This window comes from Erinaceus europaeus, chromosome 1 (genome assembly GCF_950295315.1).
Source record: "Erinaceus europaeus chromosome 1, mEriEur2.1, whole genome shotgun sequence".
In the NCBI taxonomy this organism is placed as follows: domain Eukaryota; kingdom Metazoa; phylum Chordata; class Mammalia; order Eulipotyphla; family Erinaceidae; genus Erinaceus; species Erinaceus europaeus.
The window spans coordinates 96,672,321-96,699,362 of NC_080162.1; the positions used below are offsets into that span (position 1 = coordinate 96,672,321).

General features: G+C 40.8%; 1 protein-coding gene across 2 annotated transcripts in view; it reads right to left on the reverse strand.

Moving 5' to 3' along the window:
- Positions 1 to 27,042, reverse strand: part of VSTM4 (V-set and transmembrane domain containing 4) — a 106,454-nt gene that overhangs the window by 58,924 nt on the left and 20,488 nt on the right. Inside the window, exon 3 of one of the 2 annotated variants that reach the window (XM_007526480.3) lies at positions 10,503 to 10,571. The exons of the other annotated variant lie outside the window; for it this stretch is intronic. Coding sequence (XP_007526542.1) covers positions 10,503 to 10,571 — 69 coding nt within the window. The remainder of the gene's footprint in view (positions 1 to 10,502; positions 10,572 to 27,042) is intronic. 2 annotated transcript variants of the gene reach the window in all.

Genomic DNA, 27,042 nt, shown 5'->3' on the forward strand with positions numbered 1-27,042 from the left:
AACACAAACTTTTAGGATAAATACGGGGGCAGGAGTGAGGAGGTAAATGGTGATGCATAAGGACAGGAATTCAAGCACTTGGTCCCTACCTATGGGGGGAAGCTACATGAACAGTGAAGCAGTACTGCATCTCTCCTCTCTCTCTCTCTCTCTCCCCTTCTTCCTCCTCCTCCACCTCTCCCTCTCCTCTAAATTTCTGTGTCTCTATCCAAAATAAATTAAATTATTTTTTAAATTTTTTATTTGTTATTAATAGTCTGCAAGACTGTAAGATTACAATGTGTAGTTCTGCTGGGCTAGTGTTGTGGGAGAGAGAGATGAGGAATTCGTGGTGGAGCAGGAATGCAATGCAATGCCTTTATTGATCAGAGACAACACCTTTATATATATCTTTAATCGTAAGTGGCAAGTGGGAAAAGGAAATGGCTAGGAAAGGGGGTGGAGAAAAGAGCACGAAGGTAGAAAGCTTCCATAGCAGCTGTTGTGAAGGTTCTAACCAGTGAGATTAACCAATAACCTGCAGGCAGGGCAGGTCTCAGGCAAAGCAATGATTATGTAAATGGACCACAGCATGGGGGGGCTGCCCAACATAGTCCCACACCACACTCACCACCAAAGTTCTGTATCTCCACCCTCCCACCTCTCAAAGATAACCACCACAGTTCTTACAAGTTTGTTTGAATTTTTTTGGCAAGTCCATGTGTATCAGCTCTCTAGCTTCCACATATGAGTGAAACTATATGGTAGTTGTCTTTCATTTCTTTACTTATTTTGCTAAGCATAATCACCTCCAGTTCCATAAATTAAATTTTTAAAAATGGAAAATACATGGAACAAAATATTTGAGATGCAGGATTTAAGATTTTAGATTTGCTACCAGAAGCACCATCCCATGAGGAACATTTAATAAATTTGATGTCATTAAAATTTAAAACATTTGCTCTGCAAATACCCATAAGGAGAAGATGAAAGTACAAACTACAATGTGGGAGAACATATTGACAAAGCACATACTCAAAAACAGACTAGTACAAAAAAGTTTCAAAATACAACAGAAAAACAAGGGATCACATTAAAAATGTACAGAAACCATTTTTACATAAAGACAATGTAGATATCAGAAAAAGAATAGAAGAAATTTCAACTTTCTTAGCCATTAGAGAAATACAAATTTAAGTCACAAGGAGATGTCCCAAAATCCTAACAGAATGCTTAAAATAAAGTAAGAATAGCCCAGTGCTGCCAAGAATATGACTAAACCGGGTTACTAAGACTTTGCTGATGAGACTGTAAACTGTTACAGTCACTCTGGAAAACAGTCTGGATGTTCCTTCAACGCAATATCTACAACCACCATTGGATTGCTATAACACAATTCTACAGAGTAGCTTAAACAGCAGAGATTTTCTTTTTCATTTGAGAAGTCCAAGATCAAGGCACTGGTAGATGTGGTACCTGGCAAGGGCTCTCTTCCAGGTTTAGAGACATCTCTTGGCATTATCACATGGCAGAAAACAAACTCTAGTGGATAACTTCATAAAAGGACATATTATTACTCTAGTGGATCACTTCATAAGAGGACATTATAATTCCATTCCAGGTAGTCCACTCCCCAATAAAGTCCCCAAACCTATATATAGCCTAGGTCCCCTGAGATAGAGCATAGGTTCACACATGCCCATAAACTAGGGGAAAAATATATACCTGGAAGCAGAAGTACACAAGAGCATGCAGGGAATACCCCCCAACACTTCATCTGCACTATTCCAGTCTTTAGGTGCATGATTGTTCAACAATTTGTTTGGCTTTGTATGTTAACTCTCTTTTAAGCCACCAGGTTCCAGATGCCAGCAAGATGCTGACCAGACTTCCCTGGACAGACGACCCCATCAATGTGTACTGGAGCTCCGCTTCCTCAGAGCCCCACCCTACTAGGGAAAGAGAGAGGCAGACTGGGAGTATGGATCGACCAGTCAACACCCATGTTCAGTGGGGAAGCAATTACAGAAGCCAGACCTTCCACCCTCTCTAACCCACAACGACTCTGGATCCATACTCCCAGAGAGACAGAGAATGGGAAGGCTATCAGGGGAGGGGATGGGATATGGAGATCAGGTTATGGGAATTGTGCGGAATTGTACCCCTCTTATTCTATGGTCTTGTTAATGTCTCCTTTCTTAAATAAAAAGGACACTATTACTGTTTGTAAGGTTTTGTGTTTATTTATTTACTGATACAGAGAGAAATTGAGAGGGAGGAAGAATATATAAGAAGTGAAAGAGACATCTGCAGCACTGCCTTATCAATTATAAAGTTTCCCCGGTCCCCCTACCCCCCCCACACACACACAAGTGGAGACCTTAGACTTGAATCCAGATCCTTATACATAGTAACAAGTGTGCTCTACCAGTTGTGCCACTGCCCAGTCCCTTCCTTAATTGATTAAATGCCAAAACTTCTCAGAAAGTAAAAGGGAAGTCAAATTATTGTTTTTAATGTGCTATGCAATAAAAAGCCACAGATATTTGAACCTAGTAAATTCTTGGACTTAGCCTAAGCTTCTCTGCTGACTTAAATGTCTTCAAACAATAGATATCTGTCATCATTCACGTTCAGCCCTCTTCTAGGTACTAGAAATAAAACAATAAATCCCCAAAGGTCTTCTGATCAGCAAATCTGAGGACTGCATGATGTGGAATTTGTAAGTGTTCAGTGCTGAAAAGACACAGAGGAAGGACCCAACTGAGGAGGGAACCATGGGGATGTTCCCAGAAAACTGATGCTCTGTGCTGAGTCATATTTACTGAATCATTCATACTGAAAATGCAAAACCACATAGAAAGAAAAAAATACACATGGAGAGAGAAGCCAAGAGACAAATAGAGAAGTAAAGCATCATATTGCATGTGATATCTAGTGCTGACATTTGGTGTACTTTATGATATATAATGCATGTGTTTTTAAATTGAAAATCCTAGAGTTTCATAGATTGATTTATTTATACTCATTTTCTTTTCTCATTATGTTCTCCTCAAAAATGATTCTAAATTGTTTAGAAATATATGATAAAGGTTTATCAATTTAACATGTGACTTAATATCTTACTATTGACAACTCAATTTGTTTCTGACTGTTCTCGCCATGATGAATGATTTTCTGATGAGTGCTCATAAGCTTAAATCTTAATGTATCTCTCACTTTATAGTCTTAAGATTAAGTTCCTAGACATCGGATTGCTTAGTCAAGAGGAATGAGTCTTTGTAAAGCTCTTGGGATCTGAAGGAGCAGTTAGTTAAGTGCTTAAACTGAAAAAAGCAAATATACCAGGGATGTCACTGTGGCTGGTTTCCAGGGTGATCCTGGAGAAGCAGGTAAAACTATTGTTGATTAGCAAGAAGGGAGGAGAATAATATGAAATCAGACATCTCAGCTTCCTTTTATCTCAGGCCCAGCATAGATTCTGCCCCTTGGGTTGAGAAGCTCCTCGTAGGGTCTTAGGCACAGTCAGCACTGTCCCAAAGCTAATTTGAGTAATTTTTTGGCCCTGGCAATTTAGAAGCCAGGACTAAACATAAAGTGAGTCGAAAGCACTGAAGGGCAAGATTCTGAGTGAAAGGAATACCTACCTACACCAATACTTAAGGAAGCAGGCAGGTGGATAGGAATAAGACAGATTCTCCCACAGAAGAAGCCAGGAGCCAATCACAGATGTAGAGGAGAACTGGAATGAGAGTTCTAGAAGTGAAGCAAGTAAAATGCCTTAAGAATTAATAGCTACAAAATGGAGGACCCCCTAACACTTCATCTGCACTATTCCGGCATTTAGGTCCATGATTGTTCAACAATTTGTTTGGCTTTGTATGTTAACTCTCTTTTCAGCCACCAGGTTCCAGATGCTAGCAGGATATGACCAGACTTCCCTGGACAGACAATCCCACCAATGTGCCTTGAAGCTCCACTTCCCCAGAGACCTTCCCCACTAGGGAAAGAGAGAGACAGGCTGGGAGTATGGACAGACCTGTCAACGCCCATGTTCAGCAGGGAAGCAATTACAGAAGCCAGACCTTCCACTTTCTGGATCATCCCTTTCTGGATGATCTTGGGTCCATACTCCCAGAGAGTTAAAGAATAGGAAAGCTATCAGGGGAGAGAATGGGATACGGAGGTCTGGTGGTGGGAATTGTGCAAAGTTGTACCCCTTTTATCCTATGGTTTTGTCAATGTTTCCTTTTTATAAGTAAAAAAATTTAAAAAAAAAATGAATAGCATACCAAAGAGAAGATATGAAAGGCCAACAAACATATGAAAAAGTGCCCCAAGTCACTGATTGTCAGAAAAATGCAAATAAAGACAACAATGAGATACCACTTCCCCCCTGTGAGAATGTCATACATCAGAAACAATAGCAACAATAAATGTTAGAGAGGTTGTGGGTGTAAAGAAACCCACTTTCACTATTGGTGGGGATATCTAAACTGCTCTAACCCCTATGGAGAGCAGTCTGGAGAATCCACACAAGGCTAAAAATGTACCTACCTTATGGAAATTCCTCTCCTAGAGATATAGTCTAAGGAGTCAAACACATCCATCCAAAAAGATGTGTGTATACCTATGTTCATAGCAGCACAATTTGTAATAGCCAAAACCTGGAAGCAACCCAGATGTCTAATCACAGATGTGTGACTGAAAAAGTTGTGATATATATACACAATGGAATACTACTCAACTATTAAAAATAATGACTTTACCTTCTTTACCTCATCTTGGATGGAGTTTTAAGGAACCCTGTTAAGTGAGATAAGCCAGAAAAAGAAGGATGAATATGGAATGATCCCACTCATGGACAGAAGTTAAGAAATAAGAACAGAAAGGGAAACACAAAACAGAATTTGGACTGGGTTTGGAGTATTACACCAAAGTAAAAGACTGGGGGGAGGATGGATTCTCAGGTCCACTGCAGGGGGTTAGGGTGGGGAAACAAACTTTTGGTGGTAGGAATGTTTTTAAACTACAATCCTATTAATATATAATGTTATAAGTCACTATTTATTCAGTATGTTGGGGGAAAAATAGATTTAATACATCTCAAGTTTGTTAACTGCCTAGATTTCAGTTCTGAGTATATATTACTTTAGGCTAAGCACTTAATGTTTCAAATTTGTAAACTGATTGAATTTTGACATTGGGCTTACATCGTAAAAAGAAGGAGGAGGAAGAGAAGGAATAGCAAAAAATGCTGCTGGAAAATACCTACTAGAATTTTAAGCCTTGGGAATAGCCAAATCAACAGGCTTGGAGCAGAATTACATTACATGGCTGAGAAGTTCAAAGGTTATTTGAGGATTTTGAATCTGAAATAGAAGAAAATCACCCTTACAGCCAAAACCAAAACTGCCTTTCTACACAGACACCTGTATCTCAGATGTGTGGGCCATGCAGACAATGCTGTAAGGATTCAGAGTTAGGAGAAAGATTTGAGCCACTCCTTAAATATTACGTAATTCTGGGACACAGGGCAGAGGTCACAGACCAGGATTCTTGATAGGGCACAGGATGTACCAGAGCATGAAGAACATTAAACCAGTCCTGGGTTGAGCAAACGGCTTCAGGGACAAGATTACAGAATCATTTCTGGTCTGGGAAGATGGTAAACAATGTGGCCACCATTGCCCAGAAAACCAGATGTGGGGCAGGTGAACTCTGTCTGTTTTGAAGCGACTCAGAAGATGTGGGTCCCTGGAACAAAAGGCAAGGACAATTTGGCTTCAGTCTAACAACACACACACAGAGAAAGTATCTCACTGAAGTTGCTGTGCCACCGACCCACAGTGAGGTTAAGTCACAGGATCACCTCTTGATCAATACTTCTTCCTTGGTTTGAGGGTTAAAAAGCAAAAGAGGGGCATGGTTGCAGCCAGAATCTTCTGTAAGCATCCCTAGAACTATGGACCTCTGTAGCCCACTGTGCCCTTGGCAGAAGGCAAGGGGCTCCAAGAGGCCCCACATTATGGTTACAGATCAGTCTCCTCAGCATGGCACAAAGGGGGCTCTCCACAGGCAGCTGTGGCTACAGAATCATAAAACATCTGGCCATCCCTGAAGGCTCAGCTCCACTGCCAAGCACAGAGGCCCTCCAGGCTGTGGACAATGGCCAACAGGCACCAGCCGTCTGTGTGTATAACTCCATAGGCACAGGAGCTGTTGTGCCTATTCTCTGTTACGTTCTTGAAGCTATAGACACCTCGAAAAGTGTCACCTTGCAGAAGGACAAAAGCTCGGAAACAACACTGATGTTTCCCTGGACTAGGCAGCAATCCATCTAATGTTTCCACTCTGTTACCAGCATATCCTTTTCCTGTATGAAGACAATCGCCCTGCTGAATCTACTCAAAACATGGGACACAAACTTCACTGTTGGTGTTTCCAAACAAAGGTTAAACCCTCAATCCTTCAAGCCAACATCACAAAGTCCTACTACCAGGGAGGCAGCTTTTAAACAGGGTGCTGCCGCAAAGCTATGTTCTCCCAGACAGAGACAGCTGCAACTCAGATCCAGGAGACCTTTCTCACACTGAAAATTGGAGCCAGTGATGCGGTATCTTCTGACTTTTCTTTTTACTTTCATATAAGCCTTTCTAGAATTATAAATTTTGGCTCAATGGATCTAAAAATCAGATTGGGCTAAACAAATGCTTACCTAGAGACTGAATTCAAGCCTGTAGGACCAAATTTAAGAAAAACATTTGTATTTAACCAAATGTGTGATTAGCTTTTAAATGCCACATATAGTTGCAATGTCACAATAATTTTTTTAAAAATCTTGTTCTAGTCCCAGAATTGTTTGCAGCTTTGTCTCTTCAGCAGGCAAGGATGTCAACTGTAGACTCTGCTGCAAGCCACCATGCAGAAAATGTCTCCCCACTGCCCCCCGCCCAGCCCAGGCCTCCCTGAAGCAGATGGTGCGGCTGGCAGGCTGCAGTTATGTACACACAGCAGGGAGGCTGAGATGGGGTGCACAGTGTCAGCCTGCCAGCTCCCAATCTCCCAGGCCAGTCAGAGCCACCCCAACAAAAGGCAGAAGGTACCTGTTGCCAGGCAACCCTGATACCCACTGGAATACTCAGCAAGTCTTTGAAACCCCAGCGTTCTTCAACACAATGAGGGGGTTCAATTCTCCCTGGATTTTGGACTCAAGAATCTCAAGTCATCCTCTACCTTTCCAGAGTGGATGAAAATACTTAAGAGCTCTTCTGTCGAGAAAAGCTTGTATTTCTACTATTTTTTTTTTAATTCAGTCTGTAATATCATCTTGCTCAGGACAAAATACCTGAGCAACAGCCCAGAGGGATTTTTAACTCACTCTGGCATCTTACCCAGAGGCTAACAAAAGCCTTTTTCTGTGTGGTAGGCATGTAGCCAGGCAGAGTTGAGCCCCAAGAGGATGGATATCCATCCACAAGCACTACTGCTGTTTTCCTATCCAGGAACAAAAGGGCAAAGGCCTGGGATCAGGCGCCAGGGAGTTGCAATTGCACCCCTGACCTCACCAACAAGGTGGCTGGGTTAAAAAAGCAAAACATGGGCTATGCTGCTGCCGCTGCTGGCACTGTTGAATCGTAAGGGAAAACGCACTGGAAACAGCTGCACTGAGGACCTATACATAGAAATAATTCCAAGTCTGCTTTTCTTAAGGGAACTTAGTTTTCTGTCCTTACACTTGCAGATCTGCTTCACCCCTTGTGAAGCTTCCTTCTTGCAGATGTGGGCCAGGGGCTTGAACCAGGGTGCTTACTAATGGTAATATGTGTGCTCAGCCAGGTGTACCATTGTCTGACCCCTGGTCCCCTGCTAATATTCATCGGTTTGGGGAACGGGTGGTGGGTCATCCAGTTGAGTGCACGTGATGCAACGAGCAAGGACCTGGTTCAAGCCCCCAACTCCCCACCTGCAGGGAAGAAACTCTGCAAGTATTGAAGCAGTGCAGCATTTTCTCTCTCCTTCTCTCTCTCCCCTTTCCTCTTGACTTCTCTCTGTCTCTATTGAATAAATAAATGTAAGTATATTTAAAGATATCAGTCAGGGGTCCCAATAGTGGCAAATCAGGTTGAGCACACATGATACAATGTGCAAGGACCTAGGTTCAAGTCCCTAGTTCCCACCTTCAGGTAAAAGCTTCACAAGCAGTGAAGCAAGGCTGCAGGTGTCTCTCTCTCCTATTTTCCCCTTTCTCTCTCAATTTCTGTCACTATCCAATAAATAAATAGATAGGTAGACAGACAAATAAATAAATAAATAAATAAGTAAGTAAGTAAACAAACTCATCAGTTTCACGCTGGCCAAAGGCTCTTCCAGCTTCGTCCTTGACTGTAATTGTTATAACCTTTAACCATAACTGTTGAGATAATCATTTCTATTAACTTTTCTGACTCTAAAGCAGAGTGTCCCAACCTTGGTATTCTTGAGATATGGGGTTAGATAACCTTTTTTTTTTAAATTTATTTTTATTTATTTATTTTCCCATTTGTTGCCCTTGTTGTCTTTTTTTTTAATTGTTGTTGTAGTTTTTTTTTCCCTATCCTAAAAATCATATTATAATGCCACTTTGTAGGGTATTTTCTTTTTTTTTTTTCTTTATTGGGGAATTAATGTTTTACATTCAACAGTAAATACAATAGTTTGTACATGCATAACATTCCCCAGATTCCCACTTAACAATACAACCCCCACTATGTCATTCATCATCTTTCATGGACCTGTATTCTCCCCACCCACCCACCCACCCCAGAGTCTTTTACTTTGGTGTAATACTCCAATTCCATTTCAGGTTCGACTTGTGTTTTCTTTTCTAACCTTTTATTGTGAACCTTTTATTGCAGATAACCTTTTATTGTGAACAGCTGACATGCATTGTAGATTTTTAGCAGAATCTTAGGTCTCCACCCAATAGATAAATGCTAATGTTGGCCACCAAAACTGTCTCTGACATAGGGAAATGCCCTCTAGATGGGGCACAACTGTTTGCTGTTGAGAATCACTATTTTAAGGCTCCAGTCTGAATGTGCACCAGATAACCTGTAGGTATTACTGGAACCCAGATTGCAAAGTGTCACTACCCAGAGTTTCTGGTTCTGTAAATGACGGGGTCCAACAAACTATATCTGTAACAGGTTCTCAGGTGATGCTGATGCTGCTAGTCTGGGACCAGCTCTGAAGTCATTGTTACATGATGATTTTTTTCAACAAGTTCAAATGCACTCACTAGCATCACTAGGGATCGGTGTTTTTTAAAGCTCCCTGTGAGTTGGAAAATCACTTTCAGGAGCTGGAAAGTGATGCACCTGGTAGAAAGCACAGATTATAGTGTACAAGGACCCAGGCTCAAGCCTGATCTGTGGAGGGAGGGGGTAAGCATGAAGAGCAGTAAAACAGTGCTGTAGGTCAAATTCTCTGTCTCTACCCAAAACAAATACATAAATAAAATATTTTAAAATAAAAGGTATTTTAAGAAATCTCAGCCGATCTTGGATGGACCTTGAAAAATTCATGTTATGTGAAATAAGTCAGAAACAGAAGGATGAATATGGGATGATCTCACTCTCAGACAGAAGTTGAAAAACAAGATCAGAAACTAAAACACAAGTAGAACCTGAAATGGAATTGGCATATCGCACCAAAGTAAAAGACTCTGGGGTGGGAGTGGGTGGGTGGGGAGAATACAAGTCCATGAAGGATGATAAATGACATAGTGGGAGTTGTATTGTTAAATGGGAAACTGGGGAATGTTATGCATGAACAAACTATTGTATTTACTGTTGAATGTAAAACATTAATTCCCCAATAAAGAAATAAATTTTTTAAAAAAGAAATCTACTTGCTTAGGGTGGTTAATCTTTTTTTCATATTTATTTATTTCCTTTTTGCTGCCCTTGTTTTTATTGTTGTTGCAGTTATTATTGTTGTTGATGTCATTGTTGTTGGATAGGACAGAGAGAAATGGAGAGAGGAGGGGAAGACAGAGAGGGGGAGAGAAAGATAGACACCTGCAGACCTGCTTCACTGCTTTTGAAGCGTTCCCCCTGCAGGTAGAGAGTGGGGGCTTGAACCCAGATTTTTGTAAGGGTACTTATGCTTTGTACTATATGTGCTTAACCAGCTGTACCACAGCCCAGCCCCCTCTAAGTTCTTTATAAAATAAATCAGAGATAAAGTTAGTCAAATTATATGGTCTTCCCATTTTTACATGACTTGATAATCTTTCCCTAGGAGGAAGTGAGAGCAAAAAATAAACAAAAACTCCAAAACTACAGATTGATTATTTCACTTCTATTCTTTCAAAATTCATGGGCTGATACCGTTGGGGGGGGGGGTTCCCATTTTACTCTTGAGTAAGTCTAGTGCAAGAAAACAGGTTGATTCTGTGGCAAACTAAGAAACTGGGTCCTTTCTTCCAGTTAAATTATTTTCCTGTCATTTTTAAGGGAGATACAATATACAAGCTTTACCTTCAAATAATGCCCAGGTTCCTTTTTTTTTCTCAAGTGGTGAATCTTCAGAAACTGTGGGGGAAATCACTGTAAGAGAAATAAATTAATTAATACATTAAAAAATTAAATGGCATAGTATGAAGTAGAGTAGCTACCTGATCTAGCCCACCCTGCAATACAAAACAGCACCATTTGATATATATTTGACATTTTACTTTACAATTTTCACACTTGCAAAACTGCATTTAACTTAACTGTCACAACTCACACGTGTTAGAGAAATGCAGTGACTTGCACATGACAAATAAAATATCTAAGACATTTTCAATGAAACGAATCCAATTACAAGGAAGACTAAGGCAAGTATAAACCTATGGGACTACATCAAATTAAAAAGCTTCTTCACAGCAAAAGAAACCACTACCCAAATCAAGAGACCCCTCACAGAATGGGAGAAGATCTTTACATGCCATACATCAGATAAGAGTTTAATAACCAACATATATAAAGAGCTTGCCAGACTCAACAACAAGACAACAAATAACCCCATCCAAAAATGGTGGGAGGACTTGGACAGAATATTCACCACAGAAGAGATCCAAAAGGCCGAGAAACACATGAAAAAATGCTCCAAGTCTCTGATTGTCAGAGAAATGCAAATCAAGACAACAATGAGATATCACTTCACTCCTGTGAGAATGTCACACATCAGAAAAGGTAACAGCAGCAAATGCTGGAGAGGGTGTGGGGTCAAAGGAACCCTCCTGCACTGCTGGTGGGAATGTCAATTGGTCCAACCTCTGTGGAGAACAGTCTGGAGAACTCTCAGAAGACTAGAAATGGACCTACCCTATGACCCTGCAATTCCCCTCCTGGGGATATATCCTAAGGAACCCAACACATCCATCCAAAAAGATCTGTGTACACATATGTTCTTGGCAGCACAATTTGTAATAGCCAAAACCTGGAAGCAACCCAGGTGTCCAACAACAGATGAGTGGCTGAGCAAGTTGTGGTATATATACACAATGGAATACTACTCAGCTGTAAAAAATGGTGACTTCACTGTTTTCAGCCGATCTGGATGGACCTTGAAAAAATCATGTTGAGTGAAACAAGTCAGAAACAGAAGGATGAATACGGGATGATCTCACTCTCAGGCAGAAGTTGAAAAACAAGATTAGAAAAGAAAACACAAGTCAAACCTGAAATGGAATTGGAGTATTACACCAAAGTAAAAGACTCTGGGGTGGGTGGGTGGGTGGGGAGAATACAGGTCCATGAAAAATGATGAATGAAATAGTGGGGGTTGTATTGTTAAATGGGAATCTGGGGAATGTTATGCATGTAAAAAAAAAAGAAGAAGAAGAAGTAGAAACGCAAAGCAGAAATTGACTGAGTTTGGAGTATGGCACCAAAGTAAGAAAGCAGAAGTACACTAGATTTGCAGTGTGTACCTCCCTAATACTTCCTCTCCACTTTTCCAAGCTTTGGGTCCATGATTGCTCAACAATTTGTTTGGCTTTGTATGTTAACTCTCTTTTCAATCACCAGGTTCCAGGTGTCATCAGGATGCCGGCCAGACTTCCCTGGATTGAAGACCCCACCAATATGTCCTGGAGCTCAGCTTCCCCAGAGACCCACCCTACTAGGGAAAGAGAGAGGCAGACTGGGAGTATGGACCGACCAGTCAACGCCCATGTTCAGTGGGGAAGCAATTACAGAAGCCAGACCTTCTACCTTCTGCAACCCTCAATGACCCTGGGTCCATGCTCCCAGAGGGATAGAGAATGGGAAAGCTATCGGGGGAGGGGGTGGGATATGGAGATTGGGTGGTGGGAATTGTGTGGAGTAGTACCCCTCCTACCCTATGGTTTTGTTAATTAATCCTTTCTTAAATAAAAAAAAAATTAAAAAAAAAAATCTAAGACACCAAAGAAGGGAATTACTCTGGGTATATTTTAAAAGTTGATAAATAAAAACTAAAAATGGGATTCTGTTCAATAGAGATCCTACTTGTCCCATATACTTGCAAAACACAGAATTTCCCAGTAGAAATCTCAAGAATCAAAATAATAGTTTATTTTCTTAATGGCTCTCTTCCTAAAATGTAGTGTATGTGTATGGGTAACTCTGGACAAAGGAGCCTAGTGTCATCTGCTAAGTAGTTCTCTCTCTTATTTGATTCATTAATTTATTTAAAGGTTTTATTTTTTATTAGTGATTTAATAATTATTTACAAGGCTCTAAGGAGTAGAACTGTACTAGAGATGTAATACCATACCGTTCCCACCACTGGAGGCCCATGTCCCATCCCATCCATTGGGAGTTTCCCTATTCTTTATCTCTCTGGGACTATGGACCAAAGATCTTTATGAGGTGCAGAAAGTGGGAGGTCTGGCTTCTTTAACTGCTTCTCTCCTGGGCATAGACCTTGGCAGGTATACCCATCTCCCTAGCCTATTTCTATCTTTCCCTAGCTGGCACTCTTCTCCATGAAGGAATCATGCAGAAATGCAAGCTTCTGACCTAGAGATTATTCTATGTGAATATGAATCCATGCTTGATCACTGAATTTACTGTATCTGCTTTCAACAGGGAATTGAGGTATACTGTGTAAAATCCTGAACATCACACTAGGGAGTCTAGAACCATGAAAAGGCCCCATGAATATGGGACAATATAGGCTAAACTCTCAACAATAACCAAGGAATATGAGAATTGTGAACAGAATACTCCAAGATGATGGAAATGTCACATGTGGCTATTGAGAATATGCAAACTGGCTATTACTGAGGCCTTTGGTTAATTCATACTTAAGTAGATAATACATGAACATTTATTATCACATTCAAGAGCCTCAAAACGAGATTTTAGGTTCTGATTTAAAAAACAAAGGTGACTGTAATAGGCATTTCAATCAGTATGAGAGAGGAGGGATACGGCAAAGATGGTCTGGAACCTTAACAGCCAATCTCCCTCTCCCAGTGTCATCATACCTCTTTGTTGTCAACCCTTTGCCTCAGAGTATTTCTTAATCTTCAGTCATCTAAGTAGTTCACAGGAGAGTATTTTCTGTTCTTGTGACTAATCGTCCACAGTTTGCACAGTCTGAACAGGCTGCTACCATTCCAACAAAAGTAGGTGCCTTTGGATCACTTTGTCTTTTCAGAAAGTATGGACCTATGATTCAATCTGGCTACAAATCTGCCTTTGTCTTTTTTTTTTTTTTTAAAGAGGCAACAGAAAGTGATAACATGGTGGGGAGGGGATGCAGTGGTACACCTGGTTGAACACACATGTTAAAATGCTGAAGGACCTGGGTTCAAGTCCCTGGTCCCCACCTACAAGACAAAAGCTTCATGAATGGTGAAACAGGACTGCAGCTGTCTCTCTGTCTCCCTCCCTCCCCTCTCAACTTCTCTCTGTCTCTATCCAATAATAAATAAATAAATAAATAAATAAAGCTTTATTTAAAAAATTAAAAAGGGGAGCCAGGCGTGGCACAGTGGGTTAAATGCACATGGTGCGAAGTGCAAGGACCTGTATAAAGATCCCGGTTTGAGCCCCCAGCTCCCCACCTGCAGGGGTGTCGATTACAAGTGTTGAAGCAGGTCTGCAGGTATCTGTCTTTCTCTCCTTGCTCTGTCTTCCCCTCCTCTCTTGATTTCTCTCTGTCCTATCCAACAACAATGACAGCAATAGCAATAACAATAATAATAATAATGATGATGATAAACAAAGGCAACAAAAGGGAAAAATAAATAAAATTTAAAAAATATATTTTTTAAAAAATTAAAAAGAAAGTAACAACATCTTCTAATCATCGTAACATGTGCTGGGGTTCTAAAAGGGTCTATGGAAAAGAACAGCGACTCTTGTTTGACATTAGATGATCAGCTATACCGACCCTATCTGTTCGTGAAAAAGGAGAGAAATTTGTACATGGATTCTGTCAGAGCTTCAGAAAATTTCCCAAGGTTCTTTCATAACTATGTCAAAATACAGCATCAGGCCACATGCCTGAGTTCACAGCCCATAGAAGACACAGTATTGCATACGGCCAGCCCACAGCAGAGCTCTGTAGTGGACAAGATGTGAGTCCCACAGTTGAAATAATGCACACCCTTCCAAAGTACAACTGCACAGTAAGGATGTAAATTTCCCAGAGTTCACTTGGAGAGGCTGAGTGGAAGAGGTCACTGTGGATTAGGCCGATGGAAGAGTGTGAAACACTTCCAAGAAACATTTTTGCTTGGCCAGTTAAAGAATGTCAAATGTTCAAGCTACAGATTACAAATGTTAGTCAAAAACTTTCTGAAATAAAATGTCTGTTTCTTGATCAAGGAGTGTTTGCAGTGGTTTCCAGAGACTTTGACCATCAAAAGGTTTTATTCTTTTAATTGAGATCCCACAGTCTATCACATCAATTATGTTTGCCTCACCTTGTGATCCAGCTGGATTCTCAAACTAAGAAGGTGATGAACAGTTTTTCTGATCTAGAGTTTTTCTGAAGCCTCAACTTGGGTGAGTCTTCAGCCCTATTCTTAACTCTGACATCATCTTCCCAGACAATACTTTTAGCCTACCTGCATGTTAACTATCAGGCTCCCGCAAAAGTCCTGGGTCCTTTGGAACATACCTAAAAAGACTCGTAGCTTCTTCCCACTCAAGAATCCTTAATTCCATCTGCTCTATTCCTACCTTTTGGCTCCTGTTTATTAAATAATTTATCCTTCTTTGTATCTTACTGCCTTCCAGCCACCAAGTTGCAGATGCTACTATGATTCCATCCTGACTTCCCTGGGCAGAAGATCTCACCAATGTGTCCCAATGTCTCACTTCTCAAGTACCCTACCCTACTAGGGAAAGATAGAAACAGGCTGGGAGTACTGAACAACCTGCCAATATCCAAGTCCAACAGAGAAGCCAGACCTTCTACCTTCTGAACCTCATAAAGAATTTCCACCCATACTCCCAGAAGGATAAAGAGTAGGGAAGCTTCCAATGGAGGGGATGGGACATGGAACTTGTGGTAGGAACTGTATGGCATTATACCTATGTTATCTCACAATCTTGTTAATCATTATTAAATCAATAATAAAATATATTTTTAAAAAAGTCTTATCTTCTGACAGCCACTTGGGACTGGGGCAGCTATCAACCTTAAAGATTAGGAATTCACATGCATTTGGCTAATATTAATCTTTTTTATCATTTTATGGAGGGGGGTTAATAGGTTACAGTACAGTTGTTGACACCTGGATATAATTTTCATCATCCTGTGACAGGTATCTGTAAAACACTCTCACCCCCAACTTGGGTCCTTTTCCAACATCATCCAGCAGGACCCAAAGTTAGTCTTTTTATCAGTGAGTTGTCCTAGGGTTCTACTGGTAGAGAAGAGTCCTACTTCTCTATGCTTGGTTGACAAGGTAGGGGAGAAGAAATGGGACATCTGTTCCTTCCCTAAAGTAAGCATGACTAGACTAGCACTTCCTGGCCTTTCCTCCATCCCCATCACCACACAACTTCCAGGATCCCCTAGTAGTTGGGGGAAGAAGAGTTTCTTATCCAGGTGAGTTCCTGACATACTACTCCTTTTTTGGTGAGCAATTTGTGATCACGCTCCTATTCCAAGTAGTCTGTCTTGCACATGCTCTCAGACAGACTTCTCAGCACAGAATACTTTAGGGTCCTAGTAGTGCATGCTCCTTTGGCAAAGTCTCATTCTCCCAGCTGCTAGGAGCAGAGAGGGGCTTCCAGGAAAGTCATGCGTGAGGCCACTCTTGTATGCTCTTCTCTCCCACCCTTTATGCACCCAAGGACACACACCCACCCCTCATGAGGAAGAGTGGTACAAGGAGCACATTCCTCTGGGAGATAAGGTTTCTATTCTCTATACTGGGCCTGAGAGACAGTGAGGATGAGGGTAGTGTAACTGATCTCGGAAGCAGAAGAAAGCTGAGCTTGACATCAGTGCCAAAACACCTTCCTCAACTCAGAAATAAAGTGAGCATCTTGATTTCTGCCTGCCTCCTATACCCATTTGTCATTTGGCCCGGTCTCACAATGGAGAGATGAAGTAAAAAGTACTGAGAAGCCAAGTCACTAACATACTACTGCCTGCTTCGTGATTTCCCTAAGACCCCCATGCTCAGTGGGCACAACCTGTCTGGCCTTCTAGTGAAGCAATGGCCCAAAGGACTGAGCTTCAGGCCATCTGGGGGCCCCTCTGCAAGAGAGCAAGAGTAAATGAAACCTAATAAGGGGCAAGCTGTAAGGTCTACTATGTCACACTCCTCTGGGAAGGGGTGACTAAAAATGGACCAGGATCAAAGTGTTTGGGAGAATGCAGCTTTGAAGCACTGAGACAAACTGATCATATCAGCCTTTTGTCTGGAGGAAGCAGGTTGGAAAGAAAGAACCTCAGTCAAGTCCTCTTTGATGGAATTGGTTGGGAAACTATCATAAAGAGTGGTGTGAAATCTGAGAGTTTTAATTCCTAATTTAGAATGCTTGCTGATTCCACCCAAGGAGGGCATGTTTCACAGGCTGTGAAGATGGTGTCCCTTGAGTTCACACCAAAGCCTTTTCCACTACTTCTTCTCTTCCTTCCTTCCTTCCTTGCTTCCTTCCTTCCTTCCTTCCTTTCTTCCCTATCTATCTTTCTTTTTTTGTTTCTTTTTTCTTTTTTTTTTTTTTTTTTTTACCAGAGCTCTACTCAGCTCTGGCTTGTGGTGGTGTGGGAAATTAAAACTGGGACTTCAGAGCCAGTTCACAGGTGACAGGGCCATTCAGGCTGAGCTGCCTTGCCTACTCCCAGTACACTGACAATACTGATAACTTCATCTGACCCTGACACCCATGGAGCTAGTGAGTTTTAGGGGCCCTGAGGGAGACTCCCTGAATTCTAAAATTCTCTCTTACTTATGCCCTCAATTCCTCTGAGTTCTACAATTTAAGAAGGTTAATTTGCAACCAGAGCTTGCACCAAAACCTTCTGAAGTGCAGGTGTTAATGAAGAGAAATAGAAAGGAGCTTAGAACACAGAGGACTGAGGAAGTCACAGGAGCAGTGACAAGGACCCAGGAGAGATTTGTCTGGAGTTTAGGAGACATATCTTGACCTTCCTATTTCTATTTCTGGTCAGGCTGAGTTAAGTCTTCTCTAAGATCTGACAGATTTTGACAACTGATGGGATTGTCTCCATGTAGTGCCCAAAGACCAAGATTTCTATAACCATAGAGTGCAAGAGAATTGACTAAGGAGCTTGTTAAAAGAGATTCACAGTCATAATCCCTGAGCTTCTGGTTTGAGAAATCTGGGGAAGCTTCTGGAATCTGCATAATTAGGGAGCATATCATTCAATAGGCTCTAAGCTTGAGCCTCCAAAAGCCCCACCTATAGAAGACCTGTCCTCCACACTCTAGGACAGAGGAAATAATTGTGCCCAAGAAGTTGTGGGATGAGGAATTTGAGTCATGATGAACCAGACTCTGGGTTTTGATTTCATGTCTAATCAAAGGCATGGTTTAGACCTCAGAACTAGTCCTATGACAAGCATAGCCATAGGAACTAAGAAGGGACTAGGTGGTGGCACACCTGGTAGAGTACACATGTTACAATGTACAAGGACCTGGGTGTAAGCCTCTAGTCCTAACCTGAAGGGCTGGGGCTGGGGGATGTCTCTCTTACTCTTTCTTTCCCTCTTTATCTTTCCATTCCTACTTGATTTCTCTCTGGCTCTATCCAATAAATAAATAAAATAAAGAAAAGTTTTTTTTTTTTTTTTAAAAAGGACTTAAGGGATAAGCTATCTACTACACAGTGTTTTTTATAGAGGACACTAAATGGGCCTCTTTAAATATTATGCCTCAGAAGGGCCAGGTGGTAGTGTACCTAACTGACTGCATTATACATTATAGTGTGTAAGGACCCAGGTTCAAGTCCCTGGTCCCCACCTGCAGAGGGGAGCTTCACAAGCTTTTCTCTGTCTCTCTCCCTCTCAATTTTTATTTGTCTCTACCTAATAATAAATAAATACTTGGAATTGTCAATAAATTCAGTAAAGTAGCAGGTTACAAAATCAATACCCACAAATTTGTGGCATTTCTTTATGCAAAAGATGGGTCAGAAGAAGCAAAACTGAAGGAAGCAATCCCATTTACAATTGAATCCCAAAAGATTAAATATCTAGGAATAAGTCTAACAAAGGATGTAAAGGACTTTTTCAAGGAAAACTATAAGACACCATTAAAAGAAATAGAGGATGACACAAAGAGATGTATGAACATCTGCTGTTCATGGATTAGACAAATAAATATCATTAAAATGGCAATTTTGCCAAAAGTAATCCACAGATTCAATGAAATCCCTATTAAAATCCCAATGATGTATTTCAAAGAAATTCAACAACTTATCCAAAAATTTGTATAGAACTTAAAAAAAAATGAATGCAAAAAGGAAAAAAAATTAAATGGAGACATTACAATACCTGACTTAAGGTTATACTACAAAGCAGTAGTAGTTAAAACAGTGTGGTATTAGAACAAAAATAGTCACATGGACTTATGGAATAGGATAGAGTCCAGAGCTCAGTCCACCCATGTACAGGTACCTCATATATGACAAAGGGACCAGGTATTTTCAGAGAAAAGAAGGTCTCTTTAACAAATGGTATTGGCAGAACTGGAAAGCCACATGTAGAAAAATGAAACTAGACTACCAATTAACACCATACACAAAAATTAACTCAAAATGGATCTAATATCTGGATATCAACCTGAAAGTATAAAATACATGAAACACAATGGTGAAACACTTCATGACACTAACACTAAATATTTGGAGACTTCACCCCAAAGGCAAGGGAAACAAAAACAAGATTGAACAAATGGGATTATATCAAATTAAAAAGCTTCTATACATCAAAAGAAAACTCCAGAAGGATAAGCAGGAAACCTAGCAACTGGGAGAACATATCTGCACACCATATTTCAGACAAGCTGATCTCAAACATCTATAAAGAACTCATACAGCTCAAAGACAACAAAAACAAAAAAAGAGCAACCCAATAAAAAAGTGGACAGAAGATATGAATAGACAGTTCTCTAAAGATGAGATATTCATGGCCTATAGACATCTGTGGAAATGCTCTAGTTTACTCAACATCAGAGAAATGCAAATTAAAACACTGAGATAACACATCACACCTGTAAGAATGGCCTTCATCAACAAAACAGGAGAGGATAAATGTTGGGAAGGATGTGGAGAGAAAAAAACTATTATTCTGCAGGTGGGAATGCAAATTAGTACAACCACTATGGAGAACAGTATGGAGAATCTTTAAGCAAATACTGATGGAAATACCTTATGATTAAGCAATTCCATTCCTAGGCACTTACCCAAAAGAGATAATAATACTAATTCGAAGAGATGCATGTACACCCATCTTTATAGCTGCATTATCCACAACAGCCAAAATTTGGAAGTAACCAAAATGCCCTTCGACAGATGACCAGATAAGAAAGTTACGGGGCATATACTCAATGGAGTAATAAAAAAGATGATTTTACAGCCTTTGGGATAAAATGGATGGAACTTGAGAACATTATGTTTAGTGAAGCAAGCAAAGAGGTAAAGGAAAGTCACAGGATGATTTCACTCATTTATAAAATTTAGAGAACTGAACACACAAACTTAAAATAAACAACCAGACACAACACAACTCATTTAGATTGGAAAACTACAGTGGTTATCTAGGGTGGAGGGGAGAGGGCACAGATTTTTGATTGCAGGAAAGGTGTGAAATTTTAATCCCATTGATTTATATTGTCATTAATCACTATTAATAATGACATGTCAGGGGGGAATTGATTTAATACCTCAAGTTCTCTAACTGCCTAGACCATAGCTCTAAGCACAAATATCTGCTTTAACCTAAACACTTAATATCTTAAGATGTGCACGATGATCAAACTGAGAATGGGATTAAGCTGTTCAAAGAGACAAATATAGCTCTTTAAACATCTAAATCAGTTACAACTTTAGGCCAGACATATCAAGACCTTTTGGCCCTGTAAATAACTAGTGAGGCTCAGATACCACCCAAAAGAGTTCAAAGCATAGTGAAGCCAAGTATATTAATATAGACACTGGATTATCATAGAAAACAAAGTCCCCAACTAACATGTTTATAATAATAATTAATTATTGATATTCTAAGCTCTTTCTAAGGCTATAAGAAACTTCTTGCATTCTCTCTAAGATCCTCATTTCTCCTAGTCCTGGTACCTCTAGGACTATGCCCATATTTCTTGATATTTCTTCTCTATGATTTCTTACCATCATACCAAACTCTGTTGACTTCAACCAAATGACTACTGGTGCTGCCACCCCACATTATGCTGCTACTAAATTCCTACTGTGGACTGTAACCACAGATACCGAGCCTGAGAAGTCAACTTCACAACTCTTCAAATCTGGTGAGACCTTTCCTAACACATGGACTACCTACATCCACATTAGATGGCACATCATTTGACTAAGTATCAGATACCATATTAGTCTAGGGTTTAGGGTACTAGGTACAGGTGTACATATATCCATAAGCAAGGGACAATTATGTAACTCAAAGTTAAAGTGCTCAATAGTAGTTGAAATGCCGAAAGAAGCCATCATAAATTCTCTAATTGATAAGACTTACACTAAATTAGCTGGGCAGCCTAGCAGAAAGGCCCAAAGAAGACAGATTTCCAAAATCTAATTCTGGTTGGGTTTAACAAATAATACTCAATGCTTAAACAACTGGGAGAAAGTCAAAGGTCATCAGATAAAGAAAGGACTACAAAAGTTGAATAAGGGCAAGAGACTGGCCCACTTAATAATGGCCATTTTAGTCAATCTCACATGACCTCATCATCTAGGGCACTAGTTAGGGAATCCTTGGATTCCCACACAAATATGATGGGATTAGACCTCTAATGGATTCCTCTCTCCACTACTACTGGTCACTTCCAACAGGAATAGAAACTTGTGGGACTTCTCAAGACCTTTCCCTTACCATAAGATAGCAATAGTAGGGATAGCCCACTCTCCAAAGGGAGCCTAGGGTATCCTGCCCTTCTACTCCAGGAAGACTGGTACTGAAATGAGTGCAGCCTGCAATGTTCCCAGCTTTGACCATGAGCTGCGAGCTCAGACCAATAGGGACTTTGAGGTTATACAGGCTCTGGTGCTAAATATATATATATATATATTTGGCCCTGTGTCAAGTGAATGGAGGTAAATAGTTCATTTTTTTTCTTGTGAATTGTTACATCTATTTATTTATTTATTTTTAAGAATTGATTTTTTATTTAATCTATTTATAAAATAAAAAATAGAAAATTTATCCATAGAACTTTTTCAAGAATGGGAGATACTGCCTTAATCCAACTTTTTAGCCCTTCTCTCTACTCTGACACCATTCTCTCAGACAATATTCTTATCCAACTTCAGGATAGCTATCAAACTCAAGAAAACTACCATAGTTGTGTGCCCCCAAGAATATGCCTAGAATGGACTTTCTAGCTTTCTTCTACCCTAGGAGCCTTAATCTCATCTCTATTCCTAGTTTTTGGTTCCTGTTCACTAACAATTTTGTCTCAACTTTTGTCCTACCGCCTTCCAGACACCAAGTTACAGATAATAATTCCATCCTGACATCTCTGGGCAGATGACCTCTCTAGTGTGTTTGGCACCTCGCCTCTCCAGATCTCTGGCTCATTAGGGAAAGATAGAAACTGGGGGTATGGATTGACCTGCCAACACCCTTGTCCATCAGAAAAGCAATTACAGAAGCCAGAACTCCTACCTTCTGCACCCCCAAAACAACCTTGATTCATACTCTCAGCAGGGGAGAAGTGATAGGAGGAAGACAGGAGGGTTCTGAACTCCAGCTCCATCAGCACCCAGAGAGAGAGAGAAAGAAAAGGAGATCAACATATGGAGGTAGTAATGTTGTCATGAGTGGCTTGGAGGGGGAGAGGATTAGATCAGGAACAAAAAGGGGGCAATTATGTATAAATGCAGACAGGTAGTTGTAGAGACGATGGTTGGCCCATATCTACAACCTTGGGGGAACTGTGGTGGCTTGCAGTGAGAAGACTGAAGATTCAGAACTCTAATGGTGTGGATTCAAATCCCTGTTGACATGCAATTTTGTAAAATAATAAAAATTAAAATTAAAAATTGTTTGAGTATAGCTGTGTCCCCACGTTATAAGTAGAACTACTTTGTCAAGGAAAGCAACTGCAACTCTAGAGAGACAGAGCTCTTCTCTGTTTCCATTCTCGGAAATCTGCCAGTGGCTTCCTTTCCCCCCTGACTTTCTGATACTCAGGCCAAAGGCGGTCTCTCTGGAGACTGGAACAAAGCCATATATGTGTGTGGAACCTCTGAGTGACCCGCATGGGGCAGCTGATGAGAAACGGAAATTCCGGCTCTATTTCAAGTCACTCTTTTTGTTTTCACTCTAAAACCAGTGATTGAAAACAAAGCAAACAAAAACAAAGGAGCAAGCCAACAGAAAATGAAACATATTTAGTAGATTTCTTATTGTGATCAGTTGGAAAAGAAGTTCATATTCTGAGATAAAACTGGCTATAGAAGACACACAGGCTCCTGTGTCTGCCCCCCAAATAATGGGTAGGAAATATTGAAGCTTAGGGTTTGGCAATGGCTCTTCTCCAGTTACAACTCCGGGATAAATGTACATTTTTGCTTGCTACCAACCTTCCCACTCTGTGTTACTGCACACTGAAATGGTATTTTACCAAAGAATGAATCACGTACTCTTTCGACAAAAATAAGAATGTTATCAGTCCATGTATGTGCCACACACAACTTTATCAGGTGTGAATGTGCCTTTTCAAAGAATCTATGGGGCAACAAATGGCTCGCCTGGTGGAACACACACATTGCCACATGTGAGGAGCCAGGATTAAACCCCAAATAACACACAGGAGGGCCAGCAGTGAGGGAACTGAACAAGGGTTGGGGCAGTGCTTTGTCATCTCTACTCCTCTCTCTCTCTCTCTCTTTCTCTCTCTCTCTCTCTTTCTCTCTCTCTGTATGTATGTGTCCTCTTTCAATCTATTTTTTTTAAAAAAGAAGATGATGAGGAAAGAGAAGAAATAAAGGAGAAAAAGGAAGAAAAGAAAACTGGTCACCAGAAGCAGTGGAGTTGTTTAGGCACCAACCCCCAGCAATAATCCCAGTGGTGGGGGCTGGACAGTGGTACACACAGTAGAACACACATGTTACCATGCAGGGGGAGTTTCAGGAGCAGTAAAGTGGGGCTACAGGTGTCTGTATTTCTCTTTTCCCTTTCAATTTCTGTCTCTCAAAAAAAAAGAGAGAGAGAGAAGAGAAAGAGAGAAAGAAAGAAAGGGGGTCAGGTGGTAGCACAGTGGGTTAAGCGCATATGGTGCAAAGTGCAAGGACTGGCATAAGGGCCCAGGTTGGAGCCCCTGGCTCCCCACAAGTGGTGAAGCAGGTCTGCAGGTGTCAATCTTTCTCTCCCCCTCTCTGTTTTTCCCTCCTCTCTCCATTTCTCTCTGTCCTATCCTATCCAACAATAATGACAGCAATAACAACAACAATAACAACAATGATAAACAGCAAGGGAAACAAAAGGGAAAAAATAGCCTTCAGGAGCAGTGGATTCGTAGTGCATGCACCAAACCCCAGCAATAATCCTGGAGGCAAAAAAAAAAAAAAAGAGATAGAGAAGTAAAAGAAAAGAAAGAAAAGGAAAAGGAATCAAAAATAAGGGAAAAATAAAAAAGGAAGGAAGGAAAGGAGAGATGGAGGGAGGAAAAGAAAAGGGGGAAATAATGGTCACCAGGAGTGATGGATTTTTAACACAGGCACCAAACAACAGCAATAACCCTGATGAAAAAATTCTGGAACATCCCTGGATTCAAGGTCCCTGGCCTGGCCTACTGCATCAATCTTTGCTTTATTTATTTATTTATTTATTTAATTTATAAAAAGGAAACATTGACAAAACCATAGGATAAGAGGGGTACAACTCCACACAATTCCCACCACCAGATTTCCATATCCCATCTCCTCCCTGATAGCTTTCCTATTCTTTATCCCTCTGGGAGTATGGACCCAAGGTCATTGTGGGATGCAGGCTTTTATAATTGCTTCCTCGATGAACATGGGCATTGACTGATCCATCCATACTCCCAGCCTGTCTCGCTCTTTCCCTAGTGGGGTGGAGCTCTGGGGAAGCGGAGGTCCAGGACATATTGGTGGGGTCATCTGTTCAGGGAACTCTGGTCGGGTTTTAAGACTGTGGACCTCTGGCCTTCACCAACCACAAACATGTCCCAACTCCTTCAACTTATTTGCAAATTCTGCCCCTCTGGCCATACCTTTGCTCAGACTGTTTCAACTCCTTGCAGTGAGGGATGGTCTATCTCTGTCAGAGCTTTGCCCATGGTCCCAGCAGAACCCCACTCTTTGACATGACCTTTTCATTCACTAAGAGTGCATCTTTGTCTCATTCCCATGCCAGAGTCACCTCCCTGTGTGGCACTAGCACATTCTTTTTTATTAGCTTCTAGATAAAGAGTCTCTTAAATTTACACCCATATCAATAGGTTCCCTCCTCCAAGTTGCAAAGCAGGGATCCAGAGGGCCAGGAATCAAACCTCTCGACCCTCACCTCTTTTAGGACAAGGAACGGTGATGACAGGATCCTGGCTTGATACATATTTGCTCAGGTGAAATTTCAACCCCTTAAATTCTTCCAAGGCTATGACAGTTGGAATGAGGGTAGATACAATGAAGAATTGTCTGTAAATGGTGTTTAAATTACACTCCACTGTCAGTTCATTCCCTTTGAGGAGCTGAAGCTGTTGACACCTTAAACATCAAGATGTGTACTTGCTTAATTAAGCAGTAGCACTAAATGTTTGGTAAATCTCATCCCTAATTATCAGTTCCATGTCTCTAGAGGAAAGGGAATTATTTAATTTCTTCCACTGAAACCTTAAATATCAGTTCCCTATGGTAATACTTTCAGATTCAATTATTAAATTCCCTCTAACACTTTGAGGTTAGGTGGATAAGAAATTATATTTTAACTGTATTTCTACCTTCTCAAACATATTTAAGATAAAAGAGTTTTCCTTTTCCTTGTCCACTCCTCATATCTAAAGCTTACTTATATAAGAATCCTAAATCACAGAAAAGTCCAGCTGGTTAAGATATGCTATTAGGGGTTAGACTGAAATACTAATTACATTGCAGAAGGTAGCTCTTGCAAAATGCTTCTATTATTAACATTTTCGTTGATGAAGATATGTCCATCTGAAAGTATGGAGACTCATTTTAGCCCAGAATTCTAAGCTGCTTCGGAGTCTTGTGTGTAACAGAAATGAACTGAAAAGTCTCTAAAGCTAACTTCTGAGGTCTAGGGATTCCAAACTGAGGTATCCCTCAGCGTAATCGTCACTCTTGTGAATCCCATTCATGTGCCCTCTCATGAAAAGGGCTTGTGCAGAACAGAATCCTAAAGTTGAGCCCCACAGACTGAACCATCTCAAAACTCATTAACCGTTAAAGACTTGTGGTACCCAGGACTGTGATGGAGCTTGCCCTTAACTGAGAGCTCTTTGGACACCTGGGCTTCCTGTTGGCAACTCTCCAGTTGGTTTTTGAAGAAAAAACAAGCTTCAGGGTTTGTGCCTGCCTGGGGGCATCCTCAGTCTTAGAAATGTACAGAATCTGCATATCCTGGGGGCGGGGTTTATATACCAGACCAGATGCCTGTCCATGAGGGACAAGTATATAGGGGTCACAAGGACACCTAGCAGGATGGAAAGGGCCAGAGGCAGGGAAACGCCAAAGCTTGGGGGAGGCTGAGGCAGCAAAGGAGTTAAAAGATGGCGGGAAGAATAAACAAATGTTTGTCTGACAGGAGAGGATGGGATACATGTAGCAGGGAAGCAGAACCCCCAATGAGTCAGCAATGAGAGGACAGAGGGTTTAATTTAAAACCCATTTGGGTCAGGTGGTGGTGCACCTGGTAGAGTGCACATGTTACAATGCTCATGGACCCCCTGCCCCACATGCTCAGGGAAAGCTTTGCGAGTGGTGAAGCAGTGCTGCAGGTGTCTATCTCCCTATCACCCCCTCCCTCTCGATTTCTGGCTGTTTCTATCCAATAGATAAAGATTTTAAAAAGTGGCTTGCTAAAAAAAAAAAAAAAGATAATATAAGAAATAAATAGAAATAAAACCCACTTGCTGGGCACACAGTAAGTGAGTGACCAGTGAACATTGAGAGTGGAGGACAAAGATGAGACTTGACACTCCTTTGTGTCTGCAGTGACAGAGTGTAAGAGTTTTCTTAAGAGGGTACTAATGCCAGAAGAACTTACCACTCTAAGTTATGCATTGTTTTCCACTGAGAAGAGAGATTTGAATTCTCTAAATCAGTAAATCTTCATCTCATTTCAGAAGTGATCTTAAAATTTATGCTGAAGAGAACAGCCTCT